Here is a 16262-nt window from a genome sequence, read left to right as displayed (position 1 = left end):
ATCCTTTAGTGCTGCGAATTAAGTATCTATCTTACTAATATTATAAATGTGAATGTTTAGATGGATGGGTATATGTTTGTTGCAAAGTATCTCCAAAACGGCTAAACGGATCACGATAAAATTTGGTATAAATATAGAACATAGCCTGGAAGAACACAGGTTACTAATTACATTTTTTTTATTACGCGCAGGCGGAGTCGCGGGTGACAGCTAGGTTCTTTACAATTTGTCTGGAAAATTTATAAAGGGACAGATGACACCATCCGTGGGTGAGACATTCGTGTAGTTGTATCTTCTATTAGCAATGTTGGTAATACTGATCGAATGGTTGTAGGAATATATCGTTTAGATACCCTCACATCAGAGTAAAGATTAACTTTCGATGTTTGTTAATCCTTCCTTGTCCCTTGAGTAATTTCATCCGCATTCATTTTTACACGCTTAAATCAGGTTCACCTTGATCAGTGTAATTTTTTACCTTAATGAATTAACAAAAGCAGACTTATTAAAGGAGTTTAAAGCCGAAACATTTGCAAGACTTTCTCACAATTTAGTTGTTTAAAAAAAAATTTAACGAGCAGATAATACTGACAGAGACAAGGTAACGTTTACCTATTTGATCATCGGAATACGGATTTTCAAAGTTGATGTCCTCAGTTTAAAAGAAACATGATTCACATTGTTTAATTAACAACCTAATTCACTTTTATTCTATATGTCCAAAAAAATATATAAAATTCAGCTACTTCCAAAATTGGGGTTCATTGTTATTTATTCATTGTGTAAGTCCCGTGACAAAAAGGTGTTTTAAGTTCATTAATTTATACTAGTGTTTATAATCTTAGCAATTATTTGTTTAGGAGTAAGAATTAATTTGTTTGTGTACTTAGATAATGTTAAGATGCAATACTCAGAGTACAAACATTTTCTAGTCAAGTATTATCACTTCTAAGATATTTTATATTAGTCGAACTATTGAACTTTTTTTTAGGTTAAATGTTGTGGGTTTTTAGATAAATAAAAATAAAATTCATCATACACAAAATATAGTTTTATTGATATATTCATGTTTAATAAATTGTATACATAACATCATCAAATATTATATTATAAACATATACATTTCGTTATACGTTACTAATTCAAACACAAATACAATATGAGATGTTATCCCCGTTAACTATATCTGATTAATGTTAGACACGAAGTGCGGGCGCGGCGACCGGACACAAAGCTCAGCTCGTCCATCTCTTCTCTCCCTCTCCTCTCATCTCCTCCCCATCTATGTACATCTCTTTCCGATCCATACAAAAGCAACACGAACGCACATTAAGTCGTAGAGTTTACGTTAGGCCTATTTACAGTGGAATAGAGTTGGAATGCTTGACTGCAGCGCGACACAGATTGCCATTGCGACATTGTACAACACGATAAACTTAGGAACATCGAGTCCTTTTACTGTTTACAAACACGACATCCAACATAGATACAAATTCTAAATAATAAATATTACAATAAGCCGTATAAATAAATAAATCGTTCATTGCACATCGTTAATTTTAAAACAATTTTGGCGACGGCCCCGCCAACAGCCGTCAGCTGCGATGTCAGGCACGAAGTGAATCTCTCTACGAAATGTTACATTTTACATCAAATATATCATCGATAAGCAAGAACGTAGGAATGTCTCTAATAACATTAATAAACATAAAAAATAGAAAATAGGACAAGCGGATCACAGAAGTAAATATTATATATTTACGAAGTAATTAAGCCTAGGAGTGGTGCGCGGCGACGCGCGTCCTGGACGCGGCCGCGCGCGCGACGGCGCCGGCGGACATCGAATGCGATAAGGCCTATGTGTAGTAACAATATCGTTATATATCATATACTATAATTGTTGACATTGACACATCTTCATAAAACTCTTTAAAACATTAAGAACATTGAAATCTAAATTATATATCCCATATGCATTACGTGCTAAACGCCCTCCAAGCAAATGAATATATGACATTTCGCTTATCTACTTTCAAATTATTTAATTTAAAATTATATTTAAATCGAACTCAATTAACAATTATTATATAAATCTATAAAATAACAATTACGAGAGTGGGATGTGAGCGCGTCCGAGCGGCGGCGGGCGGCGGCCAGCTCGGCGGCTGCACTCTATGCCGGGTGGTAACAATCTCATTAAATTCATAATCTCTACATTTAATAAACAAATTACACTACATTACATAATTTCATTAATAAAAAGGTCATGTCCTATTGATAAAAAAGCTAAAATCGATCATACGCTGAACCGTTACGTCATTACGTATTATTAATTGGAATATAAAATGTTCGGGTCAATAGAGTAGCATTAGTCACGGGGCGTACCCGGAGTCTGCGTCACTACAACCGGCGATGTCGACATGTTGTAAAGCATTAAAAACGGAAAGTAAAAACAGAAAGCATATATTTTTTGTAAAATCAGTCTCATTCGCATAAGGAAGTGATCACAGCACACACACTGGAAACTCGTTGCGGAGCGAGGGGCCACGACCCTCTAACAGAACACTAATAATAGAGCACCATGGTCGCTAACTCGCTACACTTAATAAAAGTTATAAAAAAAACATGCAACAGACTAATTAAAAATTTCATTATAAAAATATGAAATGTATGAGAGACATACGGAGCCAAGGATTTCAATGAAGGTATACATATTATTAAAAATATAAAACACATTTAGTCGGATACGAAGCACATCACAATTCCAATCTAATATAATGCAAAATGAAACAATCAGTTCATAGAATAGACTAGATACATAGAGTAAATACAACGGGAGACATAGGAAATGTAACACGATCTAAAATATATCCGAATTCATGTTTACGCATAAATGGCTTTAGATTTGCGAGCGGCGAGTGCCGCCATATTGTCCACGCGGCGGACATCTCGCGAGTCGCTGTATCACAAAATACATACATTTATTTGAAATTAATTTACATGAAATAAGCGAGACAGCATTACTTCGTGCCAATACTTCATCTCTGATGCAATTGACTACTTATTATATACAATATAAATAACATTTAAGGTACTTTTCAATATGGTGCAAAAACGGAAGAAAAATATTTGTACAAAATAAAATTATTAGCTGTCAACATTGAAAATTAATAGCAATAAAAATTCTGTTCCCATCCATACATTTAGAAATACACAATTGAGGATACATTGTCAATATTTAGATTTAACTATTAAAATATAAATATATAACGCGCTCCTTACGTAAACACCGAGAGCGCGGAAACGTAAATAGACAAAATTCGTAATATGAAAAAACATTCATCTCATCATCATCTCGTGAAGTCTGTCACTCGCCGCCGCGGCCGCCGACCTGCATGCGATACCGTTATCCGAACCTGTATTTTTCACTTATGTATATCTCAAAAATTTCTTTAAAATATACCGTTCATATCCTGTAGGTTCAAAAGAATTTCTATTCGATTAGGCCGGGTCGGTAGTATCGCATGTCGTCGGCGACCGCACGGCGCGCTATCCTAGTTTGGAGTTCGCTAGGGTCCTAATGAATCGCGCGGTAAGAACCGCGCGATCGTGCCGTCATATGTTGGCGAGGGCCCGAGGACGCGCCATTGCTACCGCCCGTCACGGCTGTGGCTCCACGAGGCGTTGCACCAGCATGGCCACCAGCACGGCCAGCAGCAGGAAGCCGGCCGCCATGAGGAGCGCGGCGCGGCGCGGGGAGAGAGCGCGTGCGGGGCGGGCGCGGCGAGAGCGCGGCCCGGCCGCCGGCACCGGCACCAACACGCGCGCCGCCGGCGACCACGCGCCCGACAGCCCGCCGCGCACCGCACACGCGCGCAGCAGGTACTCCGCACCCGGCTCTAGCTCCTCCACCGTGAACTGAGTCTCGCGACCGGCGTACACCTGCACACACACACACACACACCAACTATAGAATTTTTCGCAACATTTACATTATAATTACTAAAATAATAAAAAAATGTATGAAACAAAACTTTACAGATTTCAGTATATTCATATTCAATGGCAATGAATCGTAAACTAGCACTTGCCTGTTTGAAGACGGCGTCTTTTGCGCGGGCGCACTGCAGCACGTACTCTGCGTCGTCGAGCGTGTCCCAGGCGACGGCGGCGCGACGCGGCGCCAGCACCAGCACGGTGGGCGGGCGCAGGGCGGGCGGAGGCGCCGGCGGGGTAGTGGCGGTCACCGCGGCGCCCCACGAGCCGCGCCCGCCGCGCTCGTCGCTCGCGCGTATTCTGAAGCTGTAAGTGGTGCCCTCTCGTAACTTCTTCACTTTGCAGCTGCGCGCCGAGCCGCGGTACACGGGCCGGAACTCGCCCGATCCGCGCATCTCCACGCAGTACACCGCGCCCTCGCCGCGGCTATCCCATTCCAGCTTGATGTAGTTGTGGACGAGCTGGGCGCAGCGAAGGTCCGGCGGGGCGGGCGGCCGGGGCCGCGTCGCCGCCTGCGCCTCCTCCGACCAGTCGCCGAGGCCGAGCTCGTTGAGGGCGGCGACGCGCACGCGGTACGTAGTATCGGGCCGCAGACCCTCGACGACTTTCTCCGGCGTCGGCCCGTCGGTCTCGAAATCGGACTCGTCGACTTGCACCCGGTAACCTAAGATTTCGGCGCCGTGGCTGGGGGGGCAGCGCCAGTGGAGGCGAAGGCTTTCCGCGGTCGCCTCGTGTTTTATCCCCGTCGGCGCCCCCGGCGGAGCTCGGGGCGTTAGAAGGTCCCGAACGCCGGACCAGGCGCCTCGTCCGGCCGAATTAGTGGCGCACACTCTGAAGAAGTAGGGCGAGAACGGTACCAATTTGGACACTATGCACGCCGTCTCGGGTCCTCGATACACTTCAGTGAAGGAGTCGTCCATGTTGGTGAGGCTCATTTCGAGTCGATAATCGGCGATGGGCGCCCCGTTGTCTCGGGACGCGCGCCACTCGAGGCGGATGGTTCGCGCGTTTTCGATGTAAGCGATGGGCGTCTCGGGCGCGTCGGGCGGGGCGGGCGCCGTCGAGAAATGCAGAGCGGGCGATGGCAGACCCGCGCCCACTTTGTTGCAGGCGACCACCCAAAGGCGGTACTCGCAGCCGGGTTGGAGCTCGCGGACGGTACACTCGCTCTCGAGCGCCGAATGCACGGTGCGCACGATGCCGTCCTCGCCGACGATCTCCGCCCTATATTCCGTGAGCGGGGCGCCGCCGTTGCAGTCCGGCGGTCGCCACCGCACCGACACCAGCGTGGCGCGCGGCTCGGCCACCACTTCGGGCGCGGAGCAAGCTCCCGGACAGGTGGCCTCCGTCGTGATCGTCTCGGCGGCGGACCAGTCGCTCTCTCCGGCCACGTTGGCGCAGCGCACGCGCGCTCTGTACTGCACGCCCGGCTGCAGGCGGTCGCAGTGCGCCTCCCTCTCGGCTCCGGTGTACGCCGACTGATATCCTTCCCCGCCGTCGATTTCCAGAGTATAATTTTCGACGGCCGCGCCTCCATCGTCGGTCGGCGGCTCCCACCTGAGTCGGAATGCACGCGAATGTATTTTACCTTTCGGCGTCGGGCGACCGGGAGCGCCGGGCCTCTCCGGTAGAGTCCGATACGTCACCTCCTGCGACCACGGGCCCTGACCGTCGGCGTTTTCGCATCTTAATCTGAATCGATAATCGGAGGCGCGACGTAATGCGGTGCAAACGTACGAACACTCGGTCCCGGTGAAGATGGGCAGGAAACCGTGTCCGCGGGCAACTTCGTCCATCTGCAGAGTGAACTCCTCGTCGGGCCGGCGCTCCCAGGCGAGGGCGAGGCTGTCGGCGGCGGCGTCGCGCAGGGCGGGCGGCGCGGGGGCGGGCGGGGGAGCGCCCAGGGTCCAGCCGACGAACTCCTCGCTCCACTCGCCGGGGCCGCACTCGTTGACCGCTGCGATCCGGAAGCGGTAGCACGTCTGCGTGCGGAGGTTGTTGACGGTGTGCTGACGCGTGCGGGGACGCGACACCTCCGCGAAGCCCTCGCCGGCGTCCATCTCGAGGACGTAGTGGAGGATGCGCGCGCCGTTGTCTGCGGCGGGGGACCAGCGCAGCAGCAGCGAGGTGCGGGCGCGGTTGGCGACGCGGGCGGGGGTCATGCGGGCGGGGGGTGCGGGGGGCGCGCGGAATGTGGCCGCCTCGCTGGCCGCGCCCGTCTGCTCGCCCGCGCGGATCTGCAGGCACACGGAGTATTCGCAGCCGGGCCTCAAGTCTCGCACACTGAAACGACAAAGTTGTCATAATAATGAAAGTAGATGTAAATATTTCGATGGGGGTACTACAAATATGAATTGAACAGTCATCTTTATGTTTTATCGATTGTAATCATTATCCATAATCCGTAATTAAACCGTAAGGCGTGATCAAATTAATTCAATAAGTCGAACTTATGACTATCCAATCCAAACGTAAACCTTTTAAATAAAACAATATATACATAAAAAGCAACACAAACCGGCATGACAATGATGGTCCACTGTAGATGGCTTTGTATCGACCTCTGTCGCCCAGAAGAAGTTCGTAGGTCAATTCCACGTTAGGCAAGGTGACCCCTTCAGGTAACGGCGAGTTCCATTGCACTAAAGCACTCGTAGGCGTTATGTCGCTAACCTTAAATGAAAAGAAAAACTTATTTAAAATTAGAATAAACCAAATCAACAACGAAATTTTTACATTACAAATGTTTTAAAATAATATGGTAGACTTTCTACATGAAATGCACAAATGATCTTTAAAATATAATAACGTTTTGTATCAGCACTTTAAATCGATGCGAAATTACCTGTGGGGTCCGTGTAGCGGACAAGAGGTCAAGAAATGCTTGCGTATCGTTGTCATCGTCTCCCTGTACAGAGGCGCCGGCCGAGGAACCCTCGCCCTCAGACCAGGCACCGGAAGAGGCGCCCCCGCTGCCGCCACCACTGCCTCCACCACGGCCGTTCAGCTCCTTACGCGGTGACAGCGATGGTGTACTGGCTCCCGAGTTGATTTCTGACAAAATACGTGTATTACTAAATTTATTATCTTACTTATAAGATAAAATAAACCAAGTACACTAAAAAAATGTAAGTAAATTGAAAAAATACTTTGTAAAGCGTAAGAAACTAAAATTTTTTAAGCTAATCTGAATGTAGGTATATTACAAAAGAAATATGACCTATTTTTTTATTCATATAAATTAATCATAATTAACAAACAGTATTCAAGATTGAACATTGAAACCAGAAAAGGTTAAACAATTTAAACACTACAATAATTTTCATGTCATTTTTATGGTTATGGTATTTATTTGCAAACTGATTAAATATACAACTAAATTATTCTAAATAATATAATATAAAGTACTACACAGATATTGTTAAATTTAAATTAATATTACTCACCGACACCATTATTCCTATTTGTCTGTTTCCGCTCCAGCTTCTGCTTGAGTTTAGAATACTGTCGCTGTGTGCGCTCGTCCTTCTGGTATACGGGCGGTGGTGGCGAGTGCTGCATGTGATGCGCCGGCACATGATGGAAGTGCGTCGGGTAGCCCGCACCGTAGAAGTGCTGAGGACCTCCCGCACCATTCGTGGGACCCTACAACAAAACATTAATCTTATGAAGATTGTGCGCACATGACGTCTCAAATATTAACAAAATACATCAACATAAATATGAATATTGGTACCAATGTCATCAAATTTAAAAGTTTTTGACTAAAAAATTTAATATCCGTGGACATCAATTTAATCTGGGTTGCAACCATATGTTATTAAAAAACCTAGTCATAATAAAGTAAATAAAAAAAATGTTGTATTATGACTGACCTTTTCAGATGCATTATTGGATGATTTATTGTCAGATGGATCAGAATGGATCATAATGTCGAGTGTTTACTGCACCGTATCTGACAACAAGCAAAGCGACGGAGCGAACGTCGACGCAACGCAGCCACGTAACAACAACTCATTCGCCGCCGATAACATACTCACCGACTATCAAATAACCGATTTAACTACGCCGCGATCCGACCGTCGCACAATACGAGTTAGCAAAATACGTGGCGTGGCGCTCGCCTTCATTTTATATCGATTCAATCAGGTGGATTATTCCGAGTAAAAATATTGTTTACAAGCGAAACAATCGATAAACCAAAGGAAATTGTTTGCACAGTCGTTCCAATACACTTGATTACACAAACTCGGCGAAAATTATCTCCTTTGTTGTTACATTTCATATTAGACTTTTCAAATATGGTATTCAGTTGACGCGCAGTTTCAAAATACAATAGCAAAATTAATTTTAATTCATAACAAATACACCTAACCTCCAATGTTTAAAATGTTTTGATAAACAAACAATACCATGCACGCCCTCTATCCATGTTAAAGGTAAAACAATAAAGTCAATGGCGCGACCGTACTAATGCCACGTCGTGCATGTAATGCGACTATGCATTGATATTAAAAACAAGCATTATTATGTTTATGTTATAGATCGTAACAGTATATCAATAGCCAATATTATAAGCCTGAGTATCGTATCGTGCACGAATATTTAAATAATACTACAATAGCAAGTCAGCAGAGTATAATGTGGTACATACATAGCAATTGTAGTACAAGGGTTCCAATTCTGTTTATATTATTAAAAAATTTACTCGCAAGATTTTTTCTTTAATATATAAGTATATTATATTTTTTCCAGTGCCACTTTTCCGTCCGATATAATGTGGATTTTTAAGAGAAGACAGGCTTCTCCATTTTAGTACAGTTATATGTCCAGATGTGCCTCAACCGAAAAAAAAAACGTAAAAAAAACCTATAAATATCATTTTCTTTTCTTCTTAATTCTTAATAAGTTATCATGATAAACTATGAAAGTTATTATTTAAAACGTAAAAATAAAAATTAAGCATGTATCTTTATACATGCTTAATTTATAACTTAACTCAATACAATGGAAAAAAAACTGTTTTTTCAATTAATTAATAGGAAATAATCTGATCATATATACCCAATGTCTGAAAAATATAATAGTATACAATACAAATAAAACAAATAATACGGTATGTTGTATAGCAATAGTCACAAACAAGTGGTTATTCCACTCTTTTTGTTGTAGGCATAGTAGTCTTTATATTTTCAGTTATTTTTTTAACTTAAGTACACAAAACTGCCACGTTGTAATAATTATTTTTACATTTTACATTACATTTTAACAAAGTAGTGTCATAGGTACAACAATGGCCAAAACTTGCTCATAATATTACTTTTAAAGATATTAGCATGTATCATAGTCTTGCTAATAAAAATTGATTTTACGTAAAATATAACTTCGATCATGCAATAGTTTGTCTTATAAAAGCGTAATCAAGTGCTAATTCATTCATTACAAATAACTTACATAATGATGTGGTGGCTGATGGTGAGGCGGCTGGTGGTGAGGTGGCTGGTGGTGAGGCGGCTGGTGGTGCGGATGGTGCGCGTGCTGCGCGTGCGGATGCAAAAGATAGTGCCGCAGCCCCTCGTCTAGCACCGGCGGCATCATAGCCGGCATCATAGTCGCCGACGTCACCACCGGCATGCCGCCTGACAAAAACAACATACTATTTTAATTTTGTTTTAGGATAAAGCTTATTACACAGAGCGTCAGTGGCTCAGGGGTTAAGCACTTGACTTGCAATCTGCAGGTCCTGGATTCGAATCCCGCCATCTACCAATGTGCATTTATCCGACGTTCTTGAGGTCAAGGAAAACATCGTGATGCACATATCTGAGAATAAATTCAATTATATGTGTGAAGTCAACCAACCCGCACTGGACCAGCGTGGTTGACTATGGCCTAGTCACCCCTAATTTGTGGAGGCTTCGAGCCCTCGGTGGGGACGTATAGTAAGCTGATGATGATGTTACACACGTATACAGTTGCCATCTACCATCACCATGCTGTGGACGCGTTTAGCAAGTGCGTAGGCCGCGTATATCTTTCATATATCGACGCTGGAAAGCATAAACGCTGTAACCCTTGAAATCACGAATATGTTTTTCACACGTTAATAATTTCAACCATTATCAAACGATAATGATTTTATTATAGGTAAGCACAAACTACACACATTGCTAAATACCGCATGCTTGTACGAGTTGTCACGAGTTATGATTTTTTGGCTCTGCTGTAAAGTTCATACTTTCGGGGTAACAGCGTTTACGCTTTCCAGCGTCGATATAGTTTTACCTTCAACGAAAGATTATAGGAATCTATCAATCAACTCTATGGTTTTTACATCTACTATTATTATAACTAATTACAGAGTTTTATGTTGTTACAGATTCCATAAGAAATTATCATACATATGATATCTTCCCTTGTGTATCCAGGTTTGGTCCGGGTGCAAAAAAATGAGATAGAATAAGGCTTCAACTACAACATGGCGCAAATTAAATTAATAAAAATTTGTATTAAATATAAAATATATAAAATAAAAAATATTTGATATTAAGGGATTTATGTTTCAAAAACTTTATTGTTATTATAAACAATATTAGTTTTACTCATGATGTTATGACATTTATGTTACAGTATAGAGAATAGGTACCAAAGAGTATGTAACTACATCCTAGTAAGAGTCGTTACTTAGAACAATTTGAATTACCTCTATTTGCACAGTAAATACTTGCCAGAATATAAATATTTTATTTTAACAATATCGATCGATTCAAACCCTGGACCGGCAGATTGTTAGTCAAGTGCTTAACCCCTGAGCCACCGACGCTCCTAATTAGATTAGCATAATTTAAGTAAGTATTAATTATAATTGCAACAAAGTCTTTTTTTCTCTTAGCATTATTCAATTAGCGTTTACAGAGAGAAGTAATTTGTTAAAACAGCAACAAAAAAATATAGTCGAGAAAAAACTTAATTCACAGTATACAATAGGAGATATAATGGGTTTATTCTATTATAAATTATAATCTATCTGATTATTTTAAAGTTGAAAAAAGTGATAAATGCCTGGTAAATATTTTGAATATAATTGTTTTGTGTTTTTTTATCTCAAACTGTTTATTACTAAGTATTGTAATGCATTAATATTGTTTTATCAGATTTGTAATATCAAATGCATTTAAGACATCTAATTAACATTAATGTGGAAGTAAAGGGACGGGAGTGATTGACTGGCCCGTTGACGTCACGGGTGGCTGGTTGGCTCGGCCGGCGGCCGTTCCGCGCTATAGCTCTGACGTTATGAATGAACTTGTTGCGACATTTCGCAGGAAAATCAGTCGTAAACCATTAAACTTCACAACAATCCAATGTTTCCTGCTACTTTTACAAGAATTAAGTACCTTTTATTATATTTTATTTACAACTAGCTTTTACCCGCGACTCCGTCCGCGCGGAATGAAAAAAAAAGAAAACGGGGTAAACATGATCCTATGTCCGTTTCCTGGTTCTAAGCTACCTGCCCACCAATTTTCAGTCTAATCGATTCAGCCGTTCTTGAGTTATAAATAGTGTAACTAACACGACTTTCTTTTATATATATAGATAAGATTTACAGCGGTTGGAAGAAACAAGATAACAACCGTCATAAATTAGGCGATTTAAATCGAATCTCCGCTATTTTCATTTAATTATCTTATCAAATCGCGTTTAACATTCGATTCGGTTTAAATTTATGACAGGAAAGTGGGAACGGAAAGAAAAAGACAAATAAACTTTCGCAACTGAACAAAAGATGTGCTACATCGGTAAGCCAAGAAGAAGATACAATCCAAAGAGGATTAGTGACTGATCAACTAAAGTAAAAATATACTATTTTGTGACCAATGATTACGACAAGACACATATTTTTGTGATTGATATTTAAAGCTATCGTAATAAGAACTGCAAATGTATCAACATGTATCGCCTTGTGGCCATCTCGTGAGTTGTGAAACGTAATTGTAATAATAACCCTTTTACTTGGGCGAAACAAAGAGGTCCAAGGTTGCGTCTGCATACCAGGCGCGTTGCTCAACCCGCAACTTACTGCAGTCGCTCAAAAGACATAGCTCATCACTCAAGCACATTCCAATCCATCTACCCGACCTCGATCTTATCCATTGTAAACTTTGTCTCTTACGAGATTTTTTAAGGGTTTAAAATTATGTTTATTGTTTAATATGTGTAAATCCGTTTCATTGTAACCTATAACTTAAACTACTACCGATTTTAAAGTGTCAGGGATTATACCTAGGAGTGTTATAGAGGTAAACGCAATCTCTCTTCTTTCAAAACATCAACTAACAAATTAAACGAATTCAATATTAAATATGTTTAGATGTAGCTTAGAAAGATCTCTCATTATGTACCTAGAACATGCCAACAGTATTCCAGAATACACTAGTACTAGTCATAGCTAGTTAAATGCCATACTAATAAGCTTTAATTTATAATTCTTGTTATTTTTTTTTACTATGTTTATCGTAAGTAATTACCATTAATGCAACACAAACAGTAGCGTGTACTTTACATTTTCATGCTCGATATAAATTATCATAATCTCGACTTTAAAAGTTGTTAAACGATCCTTTATATGCGTAGCATTTTTAAACAACTAATAAAGGTTTCGAGAGGAATGCAAGCAACAAGATAATGCCAGCAAAGCGTTTAAAATTTACATTTTTATAAATAAATAATACAATTAGTGCACCTTATTTTACGTTTACTTATTAATTTTACATTTAATTATATTCTTGTATGTAATTTCGGTATTTACATTTTGTCAGATAAATATCGTAAATCCTATGTAGAGGTTAATTAACATCAATATGATCTGTGTTTTTTTTATCTGTGGAAGAAACATTGGCACCTTTAAAAGAAAATGTGGTGAATCTTCCTCGTACAATATTGCGTGTTTCGCAGCAAACATCACTCACGCGAAAAACCCGCCTCGATTACGACAGAATGAATATCAAAGTTTATAAGAGAAAGTTATGAAATAAAGATACATCGCCAGCGTAGATCAAAGCATCTTTGCTCTCTTAATTTAACCTGATTTAATTTAGCTTGGACCGAGGATCATACAGGATACAGTGAGCTATCAGTGTCTTTGTTACCTTTATGACGCACGGAAAATGATCCAAAAGGGTCATGATAGCACTTTTCGGATATTTAACAATAATAAAGAAGTCGCAAACCATTCTTTTTTCACTCCATGTGGTGGTAGTCATTGAATTAGGCTACTCATTTCGAGTAAAATGATCATGATGATTATCATAGGAATTAGGGACAGAACAGGATATTTACCATATTCAGTGTGCACGGCGCACATATGCGCGTGCTGCGGATGCTGCGGGTGCGGGCACATCTCCGGCGGCACGTAGTACTCGGGAGGGTAGTAGTCACCGTAGTAGCCCTCCGGCGGCCCGCCGCCCGCTCCTCCCCCGCCTCCCTCCGCCACGCCCACGCCCACCATGGCGGCTACAGCATCGCCCGCGCGCGCACCATCCGTGCCGCCCACGAGCGCCCACCACAACCCTCAGTCTGAAATACAAAGGCATATTTTTAGAACAAGCTCGAGCAATCGCCAAATCATTAATCTATACCGAACTGTAGGCAAGGCAGTATAATATGTATAACCAAGCCTAGGTCTAAGTCAATTTATCTACTTGAAACCAACTCAAGAACAAAACAGGGGTCACAGTTGCAGTCGGGAATTTGTGTTTTTTTTTCGCGTTATATGAAAATGACGACTTTGTACAGCACACATCGATTTTCAATGTTCTCGTACATCGTGAAACAAATCAAAATTAAATTAATTTGAGTAAAAATAAAAATCAACTAAAGCAGTAGCGTTAAACATAGGTTTAATTCTGGTACACACCACCAGATAACACAGTAACAAATCTCGTATGTTTTAAATCGAGAGCCGGAGCGGCGGTTACACAAGCGTCTATCAAGAAGATATCGGAGGAGGGGCTGCGCAAGCGCATCGTGACCGTATTTGCCTTTTAAATGTGCTGCTTCGCCGGCGCCGTTCGAACCCTGCGCCCTTTGTGAGCAATCTGTGTCACTTACTGTAACTCCGAGTTAGGACTACCACTGTCGTTTATACGTCTATATCAATATGCCTACCAAATATATTACTATATTAACCAGAGCGAATTTTCCCCAATAAATAGCATAAGCTCTGCTTTTTGTTGTTTTGTTTACGTAAAATTAATATACTAATGTCATATGTAAGTATAACCAACCAGTTATTTTAACGTTTGTGTTAATATGTACTGAATAAATTGTTGATTTATTAATAAACTGTTATGGGTTAACGTTGGATCAGCGTGCGTGTTTAGAAGTGGCGAAACTGCAACTAAAATAATACATTTACTTACTACCACGAAAACTATATTAAATGTGCTAATATTTAATTTATGAGCGTGTAGAAATATATTATCCATAGTATATGTTGTAAGAGTCGATATGTTAAAATCTAAATATATACAAGAGTAGGGTCCCTTATTATAGACATTTATATATACACAATTGTGGGCAACGACTAGTATTTCTGATTTAACAATCTTTTAGACTTCACTTAAAAGCTGATGATGAAAGGTGAGGTCGTTGAAATCGTGGAGCCCTGATATTATTTGTGCTGCGACAAGTCTAGTAATCCATTGCAATGTAGTAAAAAAGCTATGGTAATACCGTACAGCCAATGCGATTGGTTACTCGACTGCTTGTTATTACTATAGCTTGATATCGGAGGTAACAAGCAATTACTTCGGTAGACGCTTTCGTAACTATTAAGTAAGGAAATTGCTCGCACGAAGAAATTATACAGCGTCTAATCGTCAATACGAAATTAATAGAATAAAATGTTTTGCATCGAGTACATATATTGTAGGTTTCGCAAATGTACTTTTTTAAAACATACTCTTAAAATATATTACACATATAACCCTGGTGCTTTGATAAAGGCATGAATCATAGGCATCGAGTTTTATTTAATACAGTCTTAAAAAGATATGCCTATACGATGTACGTGTTGATTTTATTAGCTAGACTCTACAACGAATAAAGTCCGACGCCGTGCCGATTCCAAGATGGCGCCGGCTCACTAATTGAATGCCCGTAAACTTTACTAGGGCCGTGTTCTGTAACTTGATGCCAGCGTTCCCAGACATATTTGATCAGGCTAGAATTATCTCAATATGATTTGATAAAAGCTTAACTGGTTTTAGCAAATTGACAATGGAGTCATGCCTACATTCTCTCAGCTTAGAATGGATGCGTTGTAAAGTTGTTTGAACTAAAGAACGTTACTTACTAAAATTTACTATGACACTAATGAATGAGTGATTAATTAGTTAACTTTCCTAAAATAAGATACAACTTGCCATTGTTATCCGCATATGTTTCCGACCAAGCGACTCTCCTTCCCTCTCCGGAACTGATTCATATCCGGCGTTTATAGAGATAACTTAGACTTATTAACCTATACTTTGACAATTTTACTTTCGCATACAAACTTAAGAAAGAGAAGTAATTTAAATTCTTGTTTATGATTTATTCAAATAGTAGTAAAAAATGAAAAATTTCCAATTGTGGTTTATTACTACAGACTATTTTTTCAAAACTGATCGTGATGTTATTCATAACTGATTCAGAGTCAAAATGATTCGAAGTATACCAATTATAGAAATCGTCATAAACTTTTTATCACAATGCATATTCACTCCTCACTATTGAATATAGACTAAACAATAAATTTGCAATAAGCGGTTGTGACGTAAGCACCAATCATTCGGCCTCAATGTATTTGTGTAGTAATTGATCCGATGCGAGATGTATGTCACGCTATCTATCGATGTATTGATAAGTGCGCACTGGGTGCGACGTTTTGATAACAAGGGATCGAACCACAGTAATTGACATTATAAGGATATTATAATATTAACGTTTCTGTGACAGAATTCCTCTTGGTGTAAACTTCCATAGAGCATCTCATACAAGTATCCATTACTGGTGTTTTTACCTTACGGTATAGTATGTGGTGTGAATGTCTGCGACCCTTGTGGACGTCTCATCGGCTCTATTTACATAACAACGCCGCCGCCACGCCAACTCCGCGTTTATTCAATTGAATGCTATCCAGTGCGATGAATGGTCATACACTTGGTATATTTAGTGTAGGAAGAGAAAATCCTCGTAAACTACTTCGTATCAGACGTCTT

The 16262-nt window shown here is 40.9% G+C and overlaps 1 protein-coding gene across 1 annotated transcript in view; it reads right to left on the bottom strand.

Annotated features, from left to right (window-relative positions):
* Nucleotides 1-1111: 1111 nt before the first annotated feature.
* Nucleotides 1112-16262, bottom strand: part of LOC106714191 (fibronectin type-III domain-containing protein 3a) — a 45013-nt gene continuing 29862 nt past the window's right edge. Inside the window, exons 2-8 of the mRNA XM_045679383.1 lie at nucleotides 13339-13575; nucleotides 9451-9635; nucleotides 7443-7641; nucleotides 6842-7050; nucleotides 6515-6669; nucleotides 4092-6279; nucleotides 1112-3942 (exon numbers count right to left, since the gene is read on the bottom strand). Of these exons, the coding sequence (XP_045535339.1) occupies nucleotides 3661-3942; nucleotides 4092-6279; nucleotides 6515-6669; nucleotides 6842-7050; nucleotides 7443-7641; nucleotides 9451-9635; nucleotides 13339-13507 (3387 nt within the window). The 5' untranslated portion in view covers nucleotides 13508-13575 and the 3' untranslated portion in view covers nucleotides 1112-3660. The remainder of the gene's footprint in view (nucleotides 3943-4091; nucleotides 6280-6514; nucleotides 6670-6841; nucleotides 7051-7442; nucleotides 7642-9450; nucleotides 9636-13338; nucleotides 13576-16262) is intronic.

The sequence above is a fragment of the Papilio machaon genome, chromosome 1 (assembly GCF_912999745.1).
Source record: "Papilio machaon chromosome 1, ilPapMach1.1, whole genome shotgun sequence".
Lineage (NCBI taxonomy): Eukaryota > Metazoa > Arthropoda > Insecta > Lepidoptera > Papilionidae > Papilio > Papilio machaon.
This window is presented reverse-complemented; position numbering and strand designations above follow the sequence as displayed.